Source organism: Augochlora pura, chromosome 3, assembly GCF_028453695.1.
Source record: "Augochlora pura isolate Apur16 chromosome 3, APUR_v2.2.1, whole genome shotgun sequence".
In the NCBI taxonomy this organism is placed as follows: domain Eukaryota; kingdom Metazoa; phylum Arthropoda; class Insecta; order Hymenoptera; family Halictidae; genus Augochlora; species Augochlora pura.
The window spans coordinates 31,883,925-31,902,166 of NC_135774.1; the positions used below are offsets into that span (position 1 = coordinate 31,883,925).

General features: G+C 37.3%; 3 protein-coding genes across 8 annotated transcripts; 1 reads left to right on the top strand and 2 right to left on the bottom strand.

The window, feature by feature from the left end:
* The first annotated feature begins 406 nt into the window (after positions 1 to 406).
* On the top strand, positions 407 to 3,674 carry LOC144467892 (uncharacterized). Its single transcript, XM_078176878.1, has 3 exons — positions 407 to 1,731; positions 2,936 to 3,071; positions 3,398 to 3,674. The coding sequence occupies exons 1-3, from the start codon at positions 1,654 to 1,656 to the stop codon at positions 3,661 to 3,663; spliced, it is 480 nt and encodes a 159-aa protein (XP_078033004.1). The 5' UTR covers positions 407 to 1,653; the 3' UTR covers positions 3,664 to 3,674.
* A 174-nt stretch (positions 3,675 to 3,848) lies between these two features.
* On the bottom strand, positions 3,849 to 5,722 carry Bigmax (helix-loop-helix-leucine zipper transcription factor bigmax). Its single transcript, XM_078176877.1, has 5 exons — positions 5,352 to 5,722; positions 4,999 to 5,148; positions 4,531 to 4,910; positions 4,343 to 4,456; positions 3,849 to 4,266 (listed from the first exon to the last, which is right to left on the bottom strand). The coding sequence occupies exons 1-5, from the start codon at positions 5,386 to 5,388 to the stop codon at positions 4,210 to 4,212; spliced, it is 738 nt and encodes a 245-aa protein (XP_078033003.1). The 5' UTR covers positions 5,389 to 5,722; the 3' UTR covers positions 3,849 to 4,209.
* Positions 5,723 to 7,966: 2,244 nt separating this feature from the next.
* Positions 7,967 to 15,787, bottom strand: Dmpd (F-box protein dampened). 6 transcript variants are annotated; one of them, XM_078197510.1, is made up of 7 exons: positions 15,251 to 15,549; positions 13,907 to 14,254; positions 11,297 to 11,576; positions 10,974 to 11,222; positions 10,688 to 10,883; positions 10,226 to 10,602; positions 7,967 to 10,039 (listed from the first exon to the last, which is right to left on the bottom strand). In XM_078197510.1, the coding sequence occupies exons 3-7, from the start codon at positions 11,537 to 11,539 to the stop codon at positions 9,677 to 9,679; spliced, it is 1,428 nt and encodes a 475-aa protein (XP_078053636.1). In that variant the 5' UTR covers positions 11,540 to 11,576; positions 13,907 to 14,254; positions 15,251 to 15,549; the 3' UTR covers positions 7,967 to 9,676. The 6 variants fall into 6 exon arrangements, with proteins under 6 accessions (XP_078053636.1, XP_078053635.1, XP_078053638.1 ...); XM_078197509.1 differs by having other exon boundaries at positions 14,849 to 15,549; XM_078197512.1 differs by lacking the exons at positions 13,907 to 14,254; positions 15,251 to 15,549 and adding an exon at positions 15,562 to 15,787.
* Positions 15,788 to 18,242: the final 2,455 nt, after the last annotated feature.

Consider the following 18,242-nt stretch of genomic DNA (forward strand, 5'->3'; position numbering starts at 1 on the left):
TAAGAACCAATAACCTGAATCGGGCTCGTAAAAGAGATTAAACAATTTTCCAACCAGAAAAATACCAATAGTGGCTGCACAAAGTGAGATTCCATTTGCTTCTTTTTCCTGGCACGACAGTGGCTAAAAACGTAGCATCGACTAATTCATTATCCATTTCGTTGACCGAGAACAAGAAGATTAATCTCCGACGACCGAAATTCATTCTCTGGGGGAAATTGATGTAAGATGTTTCGCGCGAAGGCTTTCCGATCGTATTGTCACAGTAACGGCCACGCAAAGGAGATAAGGGATAAGTGTCTGTGGCCTGTGGCACTTCGGAGGAGGAAGGTCACCACAGAAAGGGTAGGACGTAGAACAGAAAGAGAGAGCGAGAGAGCGAGAGAGAGAGAGAGAGGGAGAAGGAACGAGAGGCAGAGGACCCGAGAGGATGCGCGAGCCGCGAGTTCCGCTCCTGTTCGCAGTACTCACGCGGCTTTCGTGATGCGAGTATCGTGGTCCTTAGACGTTTCCGCTGACGCAAACGGGAAGGAGCTATAAATGGTGGTGGCCGACGATCCTTGTCCTCGCGTTGGTGTGACGGCCCCCCGAAGGCCAACTCAGTGACACCGTTTCCTATGACTTCCGCGAACCACGCCGATTTCCGCCTGATTACCACTTTGTATTCTTCTGACATTCGCTCACGTGTTCCGTGGAATTCCGGAAAGAAAATATGAAAAGTGAAACGAAAACTTTCTTCGATATAGCCAATGAAATATTTAACGAGAAATTTGAACTTGAAGAAAAGTTCGAATACACGCGCATACGTAATACGCTGAGCGTCCGCACAGATATAACGCCTGTAACGGCTAATGGATTAATAAGCTACCGGAATGGCGAGAGTGCAAAGTTGAACTGAAATTTCAAGCAGTGAATGAAATGCACCTAGTGTCTCGAATTCAGTTCTGAACTTTGTAAAGAGCGAGCGATTACTTCCATAATTATCGATCAAAATGACGATGGTTGCACGCGAACATCTTTCCGAGCAACATTAAAGTAAATTATCTAGCAAACAGTAGCAATTTGAATAGCGATAACTTATTAGCGGTAGTTGTAAAATCTGAAGATCGGCAGGTATTGAACCAAATAGTCTATACTATTAGCTATTTATATTTCAGTTCGCTAAAAATACTCATATTTAATTACTAATAAAATTGTATCGTTATTCGACATATTCGTAAAATCAGAATGTAATTTGAACAAGTTAACATTTCTCGTCAAAATCTTGATTACATGGAAACGTGCATAATATGCGCATGTTTGAGAATGAAATGCAAAGCGTGATTAATGGCAATGATAAATGGGAAGAGGACGTGAATAAAAGTGACCGAGTCTCGGGCAGTAAAACACGAGTTGATGTATATCAATGAAGTGGAGGCTCTCGCGAAATTCTACGGGAATTTACTTCTCTTCAGAGTCCTTTTACGCAGAGAATTTCTATGGAAATTACTATCCAGGTAAATCGGGAGAAAACCATTTTCCATCGGCGTAGAGTTTCGTGGATCGGTCGGAACGATCCACGCGCGAGACTAGATCGAACTCGATCGAGTATCGTTAGAGAACGAACGACGAGGGGTAGCCTTACGAGGAAATTTCTCCTAGATTGCTTTGGAAATGGATCATGTTTATGGAGGGAGACAACGATTCGATCGAGAGCCCATAAAACGCGATGAGACGGAAACGTTTGTGAAGGTAAAACCAGAAACTAATAACTGTAATTCGCATCGTTTACATTGGCAACGCGCGCAAACGCTCGAAATTGAGAGGTTTCCAAAGCTCGGCGAAGATTTTGTTAGCTCTGTTAATTACGCTTGTAAACAAGTGGGAAATGGGAACGAAATTTCTTTGCTTGCCCACAGATTTCTCGAGATCATCTAACGAATAAAAAACATGTTCAATATTTGCTTTATCAAATATACGGTATTACTGCGTAAAACGCATACGTTTCTCTACTATTTTTGTTAAAAGAACGTTTCTCGATATCGATGCTCTGCGGTCGGGTGCACTGTCGAGGCGAATTGGATTTCAGCAGAATTGGAAACAGAATGTACAGCTTCGAGAATTACGACAGTTGCAATTATTTACTAATATCTTGATAAAATGTGGCTACCAGTTTCGCAATTGTCAGGTGTCTTTTATAATTAGTATCGACATATACGTTCTTAGTATCTGAACACACGCTACGAAAACGGTGATATTAACCTATCGAACCATATTAATGCAAATCGGACGCTAATGCGTTCATATCTATATGGATAAAAGCTCTCCGTTCATGTGCATATTTACCATCGTTCGAATTTATATCGCAACGAAACAAAAGATGGGAATTGCGTTCGTAAAAGCATCGTACGAGCGGACATATCGAGGAAAAACGTGACAGGGAACATGTTATCTGCTCGCTTTGCCAAGCGCCAACAAAAAATTCTCGCACCGTTGCCCTTCTCCCGCTATCAGTAGTCTTTCAACAATGAAATATTGAAAGCTCGAGTGTCTTTTTACGACTTGTCATCCTCGTATCTGCCATTCGGAAGAATAAATGTCTCGTGAAACACTTTTGCTTTTGCATAAAAATTTCTTTCACGGTATTTTCCACCGAGAAAATAATCGTTTTCATGCGTAAAGTATGTTATCCGTTCCTGAATAAATTTAGAAGTTAAGTAAATATTTGTAACTCGGAAAATTAACAGAAAAGTATGAAAAAAAAAAGTATATGAAAATGTGAAGTACAACCTCAAAGGTTTTATAGCTGTTACTAACCTCGTAAGGTGTGCAAGATTATTAAAAATGATATTTATAATTAGACATGAAATATTATACGTTATTTTACATAAAAGTTCACATTGTTGTAATTGGAATCGTCCATTGAAGTAATATATTGGATGTACGTTATGTGCAGGTACAAATGATTCTTCTCACTTTGGCTATCAGATACTATACTGGCAAAAATCATTTGCTGCGCAAAATTTGCATTTTGAACTGGTGGTGCCATCCGTGTAAAAAGACCGAAACTGGTAGAGGTTTGTTACCAACAGGTGAGTGCGTTCAAGTAATAATGGAACAATTCGAATATACGTACATAGATTATATAAGTTATAAGTTTTGAAATATACATCAGTCCATTCTTTTCAGACAATGTTTAACAGTGAGAGTACTCTAAATTGAACATTTTCCTTTATACAAAAGGCTTTGGCTACGTTTATTGTAAAAGGACATAATGTACACTATGTATACTCATACTAAGGAAGTGAAATAATGACCAATAATAGGACTCCTAAACGATTGAAATTAATAAAAATACATACGCTATTGTTGATACATTCGTATGTCCCAAGCTACAGATGTGATGACTTTTTTTCAGACAGTTTGAACATGAGTGACGAAATATCAATATTTCTGGTGGTCGTTCTCGCGATTGGAGGATTAATGATGATGAGTGCATTGCTGGCCTGTTATGCCTGTATCTTTCGGGACTTATGCTGCAGACAGGAAGACAGGACAAAGAGAAGACGTGTCCAGAGTCCTCGTCAAGAACGTGATGACCCTAACAGACCCAAAATGGATGCAATACTTTTGAATGATATTACTCAAGGAGAAAGTATGCCTACAGAGTCTGACAAAGTTTAACGAGAAGGAATTAAAATACACAAGAGTATCAAATTCGTTTGGCAAGAAGAATTGACAATAACTACATAAAATGGAAACAGAAGTGAAACAAACAATGATACCGAAGAATTTTGACTATCGTAATCGATGATTGTAAAATATGGAATGTAAACCAAAGCAGTCCAATGTTTATTCCAAGCTGCTATATTGCAGATTAATTCATATTATGTACATAGTCATTTACATTCGTACACACATATGTATATACGTATGTGGCAAAATTGATGTAATAAAAAATCTCTGGTAAAAATATTTAACATCATCCGATCGCCAACAATGGCATGAGGAAATTCTGTGCCACGGTCCATGGCTATATCTACAACTATATTAATATATAAAATAAATTTCTATGTATATTTCTTGTGCACTTATTATGCTACCCGTATTGCATAAAACACACATGTTCCCATCATTTTTGGTAACTCTACCAATTACTGAACTAAGTACCAGCAAATCGTTTTTATAGATATTACATTGTGCAATCATGAACTCTATTGATACACTCGACTAGCTGATTTGACTGTTAAGCTGCTGGAGTACTGACAGTACCACTTCTCTTAAAGTCTGAAACATTTGTTACACATTTGTTAGCTCATATATAAAACGTATGTAGCAGTTCTAACAAGTGTAACTTAATCACCTGAGGTTTGCAATGCTCCTCTAACCAACTGAAAACACATCCAGATAATTCTGCAAAATTTGCTACAGAAATGTTATTAAAAGTTTGAAATAAACGATCCATAATTGCCTGGAACTGAAATATTTAAATTGTAAGCAATTTCGAAATTGAAAAGTACATGTATTGTGTATTGTGTATTGTAAACTTACCACTTGAAATTTAGTTTCATCGGATATACACATTTCTGCGTGTCCTGGTTGGGTCTGATGTGATTTCACGATCTGTTCATAATTAGTTTGCATAATACGCAAGGCAACAACTTCTTTTCTTAAAGCATTACGTTCTTCCTCCTGTTTCTTCTTTTGTTGCAACAAAAACTGTATATAATCAATGGATTTCTGAAGTACAGTAGCCTTAGATAATTTGTAACCCGACGAATCAGTATGCTGACAAGTGGGAACCAAATCCTGGAGAGAATCGTATCCTTTTTTAATCGCATCTCTCCGTTTCTGTTCAGCTTGAGTATGTGCTTCTCTTCTTCGTTCCTTATAGCTTATAGTTGAATTTTTATTGTCACTGTCTTCATCTTCTACAAATAGATAACAATATAAAATTTGTGTAGAAATGTTAAGAAACAACATATTGTAAACATTGCCAAGATCCATGTAAATAACCACCTGTATTATGAGCTGATGAAGATGGAGTATTTACTGAACCAGTACTACTGCACCGAGAGAATGTGTACTTTTCTGTAGGACTAGATGGTTCCAGCTTCATATCACTATCGGTTCCCATATTACCACCTCCCCCACGCATTGCTATAGTTGCTGCATAGATAAAACAATAAAAGTTCAATAGCATTAAAAAAATGTAACTCTTTATGCAATGAGAAATAAATGGAAAATTGATCTCATCCTATACTATCAAGCATCGATTACTGATAACAACTTCGTACAATGTGTGTTACTATATGACATAGAAGGTTTGATAACAGCGAATAATTAAAATCATAAAAATCGTAAACACTTACACATTTCGTATCCATCTTTGTGCAACGTATCTGCCATCGCGTTAACGATCTGCTTATCAAGGATCAACGTGCGAAAGAAACGTTATCAACCTAAAATGCGCACGTGGAACAGTTACAAGTTACAACCAAGTTGCAACAAGTAATATGCACTGGTAGCGTAGTGTAACGGAGCACAGTTATCCATAAAGATTCGATAGGCAAACTGTTGCGTTCGAAAAAAGACACATTAAATCTGGAAGACTCGTTCGATCACTACGAGACACGATCGCGACACCATAATTTCGATAAACAAACAAATCCGAAATTAGTTCGTAATTACCATTATGTACTATGTTATGTAGACACAGCCATCTTCTATAGAAGTCAGAAGTGTAACTGTGCGGTTGAGAATGCTCGTCGACAGCTCGACGAAGCAGGGTCGCCACCTATCGAGACAAAGGAACAGAACTGTCAAACGTAGCCACGTGCTCGGGTAGCAGACGAAAGCGAAAGTCAAGGTCATGTCAGACCAATTCAAACGATTTCACGCTAGCGGCTATTCTGTCTCGCGTGAAAAACGCAGCACACATAAAAGAACCAGTGCTGAAATGCATGAACGATTAATAAGTTGCATTCTATATATCTTTCTATGCATTTTAATAGTTAGTTTGTTCTGTGAATACGTACTGCGCGCATTAGATTCAAACAATTGACCATTCCAGGTCGCCCGCGCATTTCAAATGTTGGCGAAGCAGATATTGTACTGCGAGGATGATAATGATAATGATGATGATGATGATGACTATACCAGAATAATTTTCTTGTAATAACTAGTACGAAAAGGCTAAAGGAGCTATTAAATGTTCACGTTTACTAAGTAGAAATGTAAAATATCTCCGAATTTTCATTTTAAACGTAATGCAAACATAGAAGGCATCTAGGAATACATTTTATGTTAAATTACGTTTATTATAAGGTGTATCTAATATATTATAATATAATATATATAATATATATTGGATGATATATATGATATATATTATAATATATATTTACAATCGCTTTAATACATGTAAAACCATTTAAGATAACTCACGTTCTTCGGCGACACGACGTTTCGAGCCGTAACGCTAGCATTTGTGTTCCTATGTTCATCGTGTTCATGCTTATGATCTGTTTTTCCGTGTGTGAATGTATAATTTCCAATGTACACGCATATCGGTATGCCTTTTCTCAATTAGTAGATTTTTTATACCTCTGCGTACGCCTGATCCGGCGACCATTTACTTTGCTAGTATGTACAATACTGCGAACGAGCATGGTCCTCGGATGAATTCGTGGCGAATTGAATAATTGAAAATGATCGTTCCATTTGTTATTTTTGTGCTCGCAATTCTTACAGCACATCACTACTAATTAGGAAATTATTCTACTTCTAATTGTGTATTCATTGTTATATTCGATTAATCTTAGTAGATTCATATACGTAGTACACAACGCTACATTTGTATCGTTCGGGGACGGATAATGTCGGAAAGCCGAGGACTGTAAACTATTTTAAGACAATAAATTGGCAACGTGTATCGTCGGAAGAATAAATATTTGAGTTAGGAGTACGTGAGGTACATTAAGTAACTGACTCACAGATACAATCGTTAAAGGTTTGTATACAGGATGCTGTTACATCAGGGGCCTAGATACACTCGTGTAAGAGGAATCCCATTTACAAGTATATATTTCCACTTTGACATAATTGTTGTTCGTTCGTCTGTATTTTGTTTCTTTTTGCTCAATCTGTCAGAACGCATTCGCTATAAGCATGCAATGCAAAAGCATTTCGAAATTTCCGACACGGCGATACAATTACGCCCGCCCCCGCAATCCTATTCAACGTAACAATAAGTAAAATTCACACATTGTTTTCTTAGCCAAAAACGCCCCACATGTAGTTTATCTGAATAAAGGTCACTTTCCCGCAGTTAAATCGATAAAGCATCACATCGTAAATTCTCATTAAGTTTGAATTTAGTGTTTCTTTTTCTCATTTTCATTTAAATATCACACGCTCGTTAAGACTCGCACATTACTCTCATACATTATGTGTTGACGTACACATTTTCTTCCTTTTTCACCAACTGCTCACTAGTTTTTATTTAATCACCTAATTAATTTTCGACATCGATAAAAAATTATATATATGCATATATATATAATTATTTCATCATTAATTATCATATCTTATTGTTCCATTAAAGTTTAAACTAAAGTGCTCCGTGTGGTATGCAATCCCCTGGCAAGTCACCGCACTTATACATACATACATACATGCATATACATATATGTACGTATATATATACACGTATGTATATACTATTCATATTTTTATATTTATAATAAAGTATCATTTACTTATTATCAGTATCATTTATATTTATTACTAGAATCATGAATAATAACCCACAATATTTCGAACTATGCATCTCCGAGATTAATTAGGATTGGAGCAAATCAAATAATTGAATCTACACAGTTCATTTCATCAATCTACACATTCAATTCAATTGTTTCCTACATCTCGGTTCCTTCGCGTACGTGGTGGCGGAATCAGTCAATTTTTAGTCAACGTGATTGATAAATTACAAAATTGATGTGTTGAAATTTATTTTCATTAAAATAATCTGACAATCATTTTCCTATAAATAAATTGATCCTATAAATAATTTCCTAGCGCTATTAATATTGCAATATACGCCATCCTGCAAGACAATCGCCCATTCAAATGGATGACGTGTTAGAAACAAAATAACACCCTTCAAGGTAGTTAATGCGTGTTTTGTTCACATTTACAATCCACTTTCTCCCCAACATCGCATTTTTAAGGCTCACAGAACTTTATATTATTAGAAGTGATTTTGATTTCATCATGGTGAGCTGCGTTATTAAGTATTAGTTAATTTCCCATGTTTTTAAAGTCATTGTAAACTCATATAACGATGATCAGAAAAATAACTTGACGTTACATATCATTAAAATCAATACAATTTATAACATTTTTCGCTATCCATTATCTGTAATCAAACTCATGGTAGCATAAGTGGTATACACAAACCATTACAAGGGGAAATGATCCTTCCTTCCTTTGAATTGAGCAGATTTAAGTAAATTATAATATTGATATGAATATTGATGGAAGTTGGAGTACCTGCGCGAACTAGTCCGGGGTCAGTCCCCTCAGGTACTTATTTATTGATACTGTAAAATAAAATTTGCTAGAAACATGTCGAATGTCCACTTGAAATTTTAAAGAAAAATTTCTTCAAAGACAAGACCATTGTCCCCTATCTAAGCAGGGAACAACGATAACCACGTACCGTGATTATTTCGTTTAATTTAACCATTTGCTAAATAGTAACATATGCAATTGGAATTTCTTCAGAAATTTCAAACATCAAACTTCAGTTGTAATCGTGTTTAATACAGGGACTTATGTCCCGTTTGATCACCGAATATTAAGTACCCTAAACAGTTATTGCCGTTTTCTATGTAAAAAATTATAAAAAAAACATATTTAAGTAATAAGTTTTTTGTATGTTTTTACATGTATTTATATTTATTTTTATACAACTTCCAAGAATTACGACTAACAAAAATCGGCAACAACTATTGGGTGTACCTGATATCGCATTTATGCATGTGGTTCTGTATTGTCTAATTGGCATTTAATTCAAGTTCACGAATCAGTCAGAAAAGACGTTATAGTAAAAATAAAAAAACAAAAAAATACACATCATAAACGTTTACGATAAATGATAAATCAGTGTACTGTTTTCATGCAAGGGATACAGAACGTGAATGTCTGTATATCACCACCGTCACGATGTTTGATCTGCTCTAAAACTTGATATAAATTGAAAATATCACATAAATTTCAACGCTTCCGTTTTCCTTGTGTATACCATCGTGAAAAACAATAATTAAAAGGACTCTCGTGAAAGGGAAATGATCTCACTCTGTCGTGTTGCTTCACGAGCGAGCTGGAAACGATCAGCTATCATTTAGAATATTTGTAGATGTCACCGTGCGTAACGAATCCGTCCGTAATAAAAATAGGAAAATTAAACGCGTCAATCCCCATCGCGCGGCAACCGACGTGACTATAATTTTCAAAAACGAGGTTCGTTGCGCGAAATGCAGGACGTTCAGGAAAGAATTTTGTACTTTTCTAAGATCGTTCGCTCGCTAACGTGAGGGGACACGCGCCGCTTCGACCCGAGAGACCTTTTATATCCCGAAAACTCAGCAAGGATGTTAGTTTTTAATATTTTTGTACCATGATCAGAATCGATTTATATTTTCGAACGTTTGACCTGACGTGACTTGGCAGTACGGCGAGGTTTTTCTGATGTAGATTTCCGTTTTGTGGCTAACGAAGGCACGGGAGCCTTTGGTGGTGCCATTTCCTCTGTCGGCGGTGGCGGTGAAGGCTGTGTGATTGGTGGCTGCGGAGCCACTTCGGTAGGACTCTGCGAGTCTGCAATGGGAATGAAGTCCAACTCTTCATTCGCTGTTTCAGGCGCGACACCTTGATTACTTTGAACCGGTACGTCCTCTGACGGTACCAACATGGATTGACCACAAACCACACACACTGGTATCGCTGGAGATTTGGATCGCCAGTACTGAAGCTCTGTTTTACATTTGTTCAATTCCTGTACAACATACATAGATGATGTTAGAAATTACAGGATCCATAAAGACATAAATCTTTCTAATAATTTTACCTTCTTGTCTAAGTAAATCCAAATTTTACAACATATCTAAATTACATGAAGCCTGTATGCGCGTGAACATACGTTTCTTCTGTCACATATTGTACTTATGAGTACTAAGTGTACCTTCGTAAATACCTGTAGGAGTGTGCTAAATTTGCGTGAAGTCTCCTCGTTCTTCTTGTCGTTCTCATCAAGACGCGTAGCATATTCCACGATCTGTTTTTGTTGCTCTGCTATTTTCGTTTTACAACTTCTCAGGTCTTTACGCATTAATGTTAACTGACTATTGTACCGCTTCATGCCTTGCTTGATCTTACGAATTCGTTTCCGTAACACCATATTCGATTGTGGCGGTGATACATTGGTCTCCAGAAGTACAGGATCATCCGAAGAATGTGGAGGAGAACCTTCTTCTCCGCTATTGCTTCCAGCTTTGCCGCTTCCAACTGCCAGAGGTGTTGAGTCCAGGCATATGAACGGCTTGTTCACATTACTAGACGCTGTTAACCATTTGCAGAAAACGTGGTATAAAGTAACCAATTTTCACTCTTTCAAATGAGTATAAAATTCAAATATTCGACTTACATGAGAACGTTCCAGCAAGATCTAAGAAATCAGCTCCAAAATATGGAATTTCGGGTAGTGTTGGCTCTATACGTTCTTTAAAGTACTCCATAGCCATAGTACTTAAATCAAATAACTCATCTGTAACTTTGTACGGCCTGGCTAATTTTTGACTAACCTTTATGTAATGTAAAATACGATAAACTTCATCTAAAATCTAAAAAGAATTGCGACTTGAATCTCTTATATACTCAATGATTGTGGGAGATTTTCGATTATGTCACTTATGGATAAAAACTCAAGTTACCTCCCCAGGAAAGAAACAACAATGTTTGCGTTCAATGTGCTTGCCAAAACTCATCTGCAGCAATGTAAGTCTCATGTGAAGGGTTTCAATTATGTCCGACTCACAAGCTAATGGATGATTACGACGTGCGGATTCGCGTCTTGGCATCTGTGCTTTAATTGCATGAAAACGACTTAACATTTGTGCTTGAAGCTTTTGAAATGTGGAGTTTAATATTGAACCACAGGCACGGTCCATTTGATGACATACCTGTGATAAGGAAGCAGATATAAAAGATTAATACAATTATTAGTCTGTCAATTTACAATTCAATTTCTACTTACTGGACGTAAATGAGCTACAGTATTGTAATCCAAATAGCTGAAAATTTTTTCCAGAATTTCAACAGGTAAGTCCAGAAGGTTTAAGTTACTATAGGTGGGTGGATCTGAGGCTGAAGCTCCACTGTACGAACTAGCCATTGTTACAGACTGATTTCTTCTCGATGAACTAGTATCTGCAACTTCGGCAACTGGTCCACCCCCATTACTTCCTCCCATGTTACTCGACTGACGAGTCGATACCATATTTCTAATATTTCAGGTAATCAGCTTCACCAGAAACCTAAAACATTACTTGTTACAATTGGGAAAAAAAATCAAAATTTTAACAGATAAACATTTATTTAGGAACTTTGTTTTTAGATTGTTGCATTCCGAATCAAGAAATTAGCATGGCTTTTTAAATTTAAAAAAAATCAATAAAAAAGCATAAATTGATATAAATTTGAGATATTTTGATTTATTAACAAAAGATATGATCATACTGGTAATCATATTATATCCTTGCACACTTTACCAACCTGTTAATTTACAAATCACATATGAAAAATATGCAACAAAATTCAAATTTCTAGCTGTGAATTCACTAAATTATTTACAAAAATCCTAGTAAATAATTTAAATAATACATGTAAAATATATAATTATCAATGGATACAATTTAAACCTTAACTTATACTTTTACAATTATTAGAATTTTCCTATGAAATATATTCATTTTTAAAACTGTGTAAAAGACGAGGACTCTCCAATTAGAAAATGTAGGAAAATTTCCAGTTAATTTTCTATTTTGGCCCGTATTGTTTAACAAGAGTTTTCCTTAATATCACTCGACGGGATTTCTTCGCGATATTGACAGAAAACAAATCCGTGTAACCTGGAGAGATTTTTCATAACATTTTTGTGTACGAACCCCGGCGAAATAGCTGGTATTAACAACGATCGAAATAATATTTAAAAACCCGTTGGATTCGCACGGAAATTAGAAATGCCCGATGCTTAAACTTCGAGCTTGATTGCGAGAAATCAAAATTATGAATTACAAAGAAATACCCTAGAGGTTGGGGTTACTTTCGAAGACAACAAATACATGAAATACACAGGCAGCGAATGGCTTCGTTGATGTTCGAGGATAATCAGGAAATAAAGATATGTAACGAATACGAACAGATGGGCATAAATGTACATATGTATTTACCCGCCACCGTAACGAAATGGCCGGTAGAGTGTTGTACACATAACACGCACGAGAAAATTATAGAAAAACCGACACAAATCGGAATCAAATAAATCTTTAAAACTAAATACGTGTAGAAAGCGTAATACGTTTAAACGAACGCATCAATGATAAAAAAAAAAAGCAAATGCTGCATTATTTCAAATTTCGTTAGAGAACACACAGAATGCAATTAAAATTTATTAGAATAATGAACAAAGTGAGATACACATTTTTTGTTTACAATTTTGGTGTATGGATTATAAACATCACGATTTCTTTCTCATTTTAGTCTTCAAAATGTTAAAAGATTCTTGATAACTAAATTGAAAGGGAATACAATTCACTGTTGTGAATAGTGAATGAGAAAGTATATAGAATGAGTAAATAAGCATTTTTGTACACGTAGTCTGAGAATTCATAAAAGAAAAGATTTCACTCCGTTGTGATGAAATACATTATATTGTTGCTATGCTCCTGCTTCAACAGCAAAATATTATGGACAGTGAAGAGATAGGAAACATGATAGTAGTTAAAGAGACGTACTGCTTAGATTCTAGTTATATTTAGCAGAATGAACTTTACTTACATTTTTGTAATTATAGAAAGTAGCTAAACTAACAACAGGTATTTATTTTTTAAGCAATATAGAACTTGTCGCTGCAAAAAGCAACCAACTGGAATTCGTGTTCCGCTCCATGGTATATCAATATGTGTTTTAAAACAGATTTTTCTACTTTATATCTATTAAATATTTCTAATCTAGAATGTCTCAGCTATAGAACACACTATATTAATTTATTTATAATTAGTTCAATAAAATCGTCCAAAGTATTCTAACAGGTACTTTGTTAGTGTAAACTAACAACAAACCATCTTCCTACAGCACCTATACATACGAATAAAGTATTTTGTTCAAGTTTTCATAGTATGCATGAAAATGCTCTCACTTCAACTATTCACTATTCACAGCAGTCGGATAGTCCAGTTTCGAACAGCGCCTGGATCGGGGCACGTCAATTTTCAAATTATTCGGAAAAACAAATATATTCTTGCTCTCAATCTAACTGAAACTTCCGTTTTCGAACGCTCTTTTTCGAATCCCGATGCGAACGAAACCGGTCCTCGGTTTCGATTGTGATTCGGGAGTCGTGAAGGAGGTGACCGAACGTCCCCTTTACCGTCTGAAAACGTATTATTTTACCGAAAGGTGTATTTGATGGAAACAGAGGGAAACCGGGTGACCGTGCGCAATCGATGCACCTATGACTTTTCTCTCTTTGTAAGCTCCGAAGAAGCTGCGTATGGATTTCGTGCGTTCTCAATCTATTCGTCGATGGAACGGCTAGACGAAAGAGAAGAAAAAGGCGCGAGGAAATCTTGAAAAGATCACGTACCCCCTGTTAAATGACGGAAAGCAATCAATGTATCCGCGTTGGTGTTTTCAGCGACATTTTGACGGAGATCCCTTCCTTCTCCTCACGACCCTTGCTAATGCACTCGTTCTCACTCCGTTTCACCGTCGAACGTTTACTCCTTTCTTCTCGAATAACGCTATCACTCTCGTTAGTTACTTCTTCTCTATGGCTCTGTCTCTGTTCTGACCTGTGCGGCGCGCTACACTCGTGCAACTAAAGTGTTCCCTCCGCAACCGTCGCGTCGCATTCACGCTTACCGACACCGACCTCTCCGGCGTCACGTTTTCTATCCCCACCAACTCATTGCGCACTGGTCGGTACGCAGCTCTTTCAGAAAACGAAGAAGCGACGGGTAAGAGAGACAGTACCAAAGCAAGCGAGTTTTCGTACGAAGCCACGAACTAGGTACAAGATAGACCAACCATTGTACGGAATTTACTACCGTCTGATCTGAAATACCGACGTCACGAAGAACAAGTGACAGCGATACTCCCGCCCCTCTAAGTACCTATTGGTGCTAACTTATGTTATAAAGAATAATTTGTTCCTTTTATACAGTGTTGTACATACATGGAGCTATCGCATACACTATGAGAACTTTGTTGACAAATATAATTTTAGCTGTATACATTATAACAATGAAACTAAAATGGTGAAACTAAGACTCTTTTCCTGCGATACTACTGTTTCTCGATGACCAACCGTATCTTTTCAAATGAAATACATGTCGATGCAACATATTCATCTTAATATTTTGAAAAGTTTTAGTAGCAAATCAATATCACTTCAATTTGCTTATTTAAGAAAGATTGTCTTGTGGTTCCGTCGTTGAATTTTATATATTATCGGTAATGTCAAGCATGACACGGCAATGGTAACTATGCGATAAAAAATATATTAAATGGTTGGTCTACCGTATACCTCGTCTATGCTGAACCGTATGTGTTTTCGCAGTTGCTCGACCTCGGCCTCGGCGCTATCCCTTCTTATCTTTGAGTGCGACGGCAGCACCGTTGCAAAATCGTAACGAAACGACGAATCAGGATAAAAAGAAACTGTTTTCTGTTCTCCGTAGCGTCGCGTTCTGCCATCCGATTGGAGCGACGTAACGGAGGGAAAGTGTACGGCGCACTCACACGCGTAAATCGTACCCGGAAAAAAGCGCGCGTGTGTCGCGTCGTCGAAACGGTTCTTCCACTTCCTTTCCGTCGTCTGTTGCGATTCGCGACTGTCGCGAGACAAGTTTCTGTCTCTATTTTTGGAAGAATCGTGGCCGAGTGCATCAGCTTCGGTTTGGTAAACAACGAAATAAAGAATACATACAAACGCTTTCACTGTTCCCCGTTTTCCGCGGAAATGGATCGGTCTTCCCCCCTTCGCAACGATTTCCTTTACGCAGCTCGTTTTCTCCTAGGAATCCTTCTGCTCGCCACAGTTTGCTTCGAGATTCGTTGACTCGTTATCGCTGTCAAAATCGAGATCGGCGTGCAAACAACGGCGATGTCGACAACAACGATGACGACTGCCACGATCGCGAGCAAATCTATGTACGTGTGCGAGTCCCTCTTGTTGCGTTTCGTATCGCTTTAGCCACTTCTCCCCGACGGTTTTTGTCACATTTTGTGAAAACGTACCCACCGAATCACAATTTGTTTCTCGATTGGTTGACTCGCGCAGGCCAGTTCACAACGCATACTAGTCCGACAGCATTTTTATAACGGCTATCCCACAATTCGCGCAGGAAGAGACCATCTCAGCTCCTGCTCTGTCCTCTCTTCTTCCGGAGATGCGAAGGTGCGTGTCCGTTTGTTACGATTGTTAATTTACCGAGCACGAGCTGCGTCGCGTCATGTACGCAGCGCATGTACGAGAGGGAAACGTGTTGAAACGACGTTCGTCGTCAACCAGTTGCTAGCGACACCTGTAGGCTATCTCGAACAATCGAAGAAGCGCGATTTGAATCGAGGTACGGTACAACGGTTCCCTAGACTTTCCAAACGATTTATAAACTGACCAACGTCTTTTTTGTCGTTATCATTCAATTCACATAAAAGAACGTGTTTTTCTTGCTATATCTAATTAATAGAGTTGATAAATCGAAAATTGTGGTATAAAGCTGTGGTATAAACAAATTTTTAACAAAATTGAAGTTTTAACAAGGGTTAATATATTTCGTGTCACTGCAATTTTTTATCAATTGAAAATATGTACTGTAAATAATACGAAATAGATTAACTCGTATTATATATATATTATAAAAATATACCTTCACAGCAATGTGCGTCACTAATTTTAGGCACCTTTCTAATAATAGCTCATAACACAAAGTATCGTTGTCTTAACAACTGGTAGATTTTATATCGGTCTAAATATACATAGTGTCTCAATAGTACAAGAATATCTTCAATGTTGCTCGATATAAAACTGACGACAATGTAGCCTCACCATAATGTCGCGAGATTTTAAACCCCGACACATTATTGTTTAGAAATAACAAAAAACTGATTAACAACCTTAATACTAGATTTATTCATAAATTTAAATTATGTTCGTAGCGTCAACTTTATAATCTTCAATTGGACCAGTTGATGCATGCAATGGCAATGATACTAGGCATTTTAAATTTTGTGAACTTGAAACTTGAAATTCGTAAAAGTATCCTTTGAATAAATTACTTCGTAACATAGTTTCACTCGTTAAATGTACGAGACTCTATATTACTACTCCGACCGACTTTTATCCATTGTATGTAATCAGGAAGGATATCAAAAATTATCATACTCGTACCTTTTTCAATGACTCATATATAAGAGGAGCACACTATTGTCTATTCAAAAATATGTTACTCCAACAGAGAAGTCTATCTGTATTAAAAGTTGTCCAAAAAAAATTTCCGAAAATAGAAATTGTATCTGGCCTGTCCAATCGCTGAAAATATGATTATCTTGTTGACCTTTCGCGTATGAATCCGTCTTCCCCGCAACCATCTCCCCAACTGTATTACTCAAACGATCACACTTTTTACACAATATAGCAATTTCTGGCGGCTTTACATAATACTTGCGAAATTGGGTCTAAGAAGCTACTGGTGGTTTTATGAAATCTTTATTCCGAAACGGATCAAAGACGGCGACCTTCATGAAACATTACGATTCTACCTCGTTGAACCAGCTGCAGTTAATGCCAATATTTCACACCGGTTGTACGAAGATAAACATATTGAATCGTTTCTACGCTGTAATCAATCAGTGCTCGTCGTAGCAGCTCCTACACGTTCTCTAGACGCGCGAACAGCTCTGCCCTTCCAAATTTCACAACTGCAAAATGGGAGCCTGATATAGAGTACTAAGGAAACAAACCAGCGGTTACATACAGGACTATCGATCGGATAATGTCTAATACACTGACGAGATAACGTTCCGTAACAGTATAACAAAGTCGAACGAAGTCTCAAGGTTTCTGAAATCTGAGCGTAAAAGAAGATCGTGGCCGCGGAAGGGAAGTTACCGGCACCATATTCGTTTTATGCTGCGAGGTATTAATTTATTGGCGAGTACCATGGACGCTCTCAATAGAAGAAATTCATGGAATAATCGGCATATTGTTCGCGACATTAACAGAAAAATTAACTGTCGGCACGTTCGTTCGAAACGCTGAGCTACGACTATAAATTGCTAATAATACGTGGAATGTCCCGCACGATTGAAATTCAAAAGCGCATTTTGTGTAAACCCGCGGTGAAATAATCGCTCGAATCATCGCGAATATCAATTAATGTTCGTGTGCACAGGTGCCCGTCGTTCGTGAAGTTACAAGTACTTACATTCCGCGCGACTATGTATCGAATAATTATTATTTGAACCGTTCCACTCCACTTATATGCAAAGTATCGCTACCCTATGAATACGCGATCTTCCCTGATACTATTCTCGACGGTTTATAATCGAAAAGACGATAAACAATGAAGTCATTGAACTACCACTAGAATATGAATAAGTCTCCACCATTCCGTAGAACTGGATCCGAATCGATCCCTTGAATCGACAGTTTTTACGCACCTTTGTCACTCGTTAACGAGAAAACTTCGTTAGCACACCGAGCAACTTCCTCTCGGATTTCCGGTCCACTTCTTCGCTCTTGTCAGCCAAAACTTTAAAATGTCTGCACGTTTCCTCGTTTACTGTATAATTATCAATACATGTATATATATACATATGTAGAAGACGTATTTACATTTCCCAGTCTACGTATTGAAATGGGTAAATATTTCAGTATCGATGTATCATGGAATCTGTAGTAGATGAAATCCTGCCCA

What these genes read in the sequence shown, in the direction of transcription:
- LOC144467892 (XM_078176878.1), top strand. Translation starts at nt 1,654, where the DNA reads ATGGATCATGTTTATGGAGGGAGACAACGATTCGATCGAGAGCCCATA. An exon ending in AGACGGAAACGTTTGTGAAG is followed by an intron (nt 1,732 to 2,935) that starts GTAAAACCAGAA and finishes CGTTATGTGCAG; the next exon opens with GTACAAATGATTCTTCTCAC. An exon ending in TAGAGGTTTGTTACCAACAG is followed by an intron (nt 3,072 to 3,397) that starts GTGAGTGCGTTC and finishes ACTTTTTTTCAG; the next exon opens with ACAGTTTGAACATGAGTGAC.
- Bigmax (XM_078176877.1), bottom strand. Translation starts at nt 5,388, where the DNA reads ATGGCAGATACGTTGCACAAAGATGGATACGAAATGT. An exon ending in CAAAGATGGATACGAAATGT is followed by an intron (nt 5,149 to 5,351) that starts GTAAGTGTTTAC and finishes TTATCTATGCAG; the next exon opens with CAACTATAGCAATGCGTGGG. An exon ending in TTCATCAGCTCATAATACAG is followed by an intron (nt 4,911 to 4,998) that starts GTGGTTATTTAC and finishes ATCTATTTGTAG; the next exon opens with AAGATGAAGACAGTGACAAT.
- Dmpd (XM_078197512.1), bottom strand. Translation starts at nt 11,539, where the DNA reads ATGGTATCGACTCGTCAGTCGAGTAACATGGGAGGAAGTAATGGGGGT. An exon ending in GTTGTTTCTTTCCTGGGGAG is followed by an intron (nt 10,884 to 10,973) that starts GTAACTTGAGTT and finishes AATTCTTTTTAG; the next exon opens with ATTTTAGATGAAGTTTATCG. An exon ending in TCTTGCTGGAACGTTCTCAT is followed by an intron (nt 10,603 to 10,687) that starts GTAAGTCGAATA and finishes AATGGTTAACAG; the next exon opens with CGTCTAGTAATGTGAACAAG.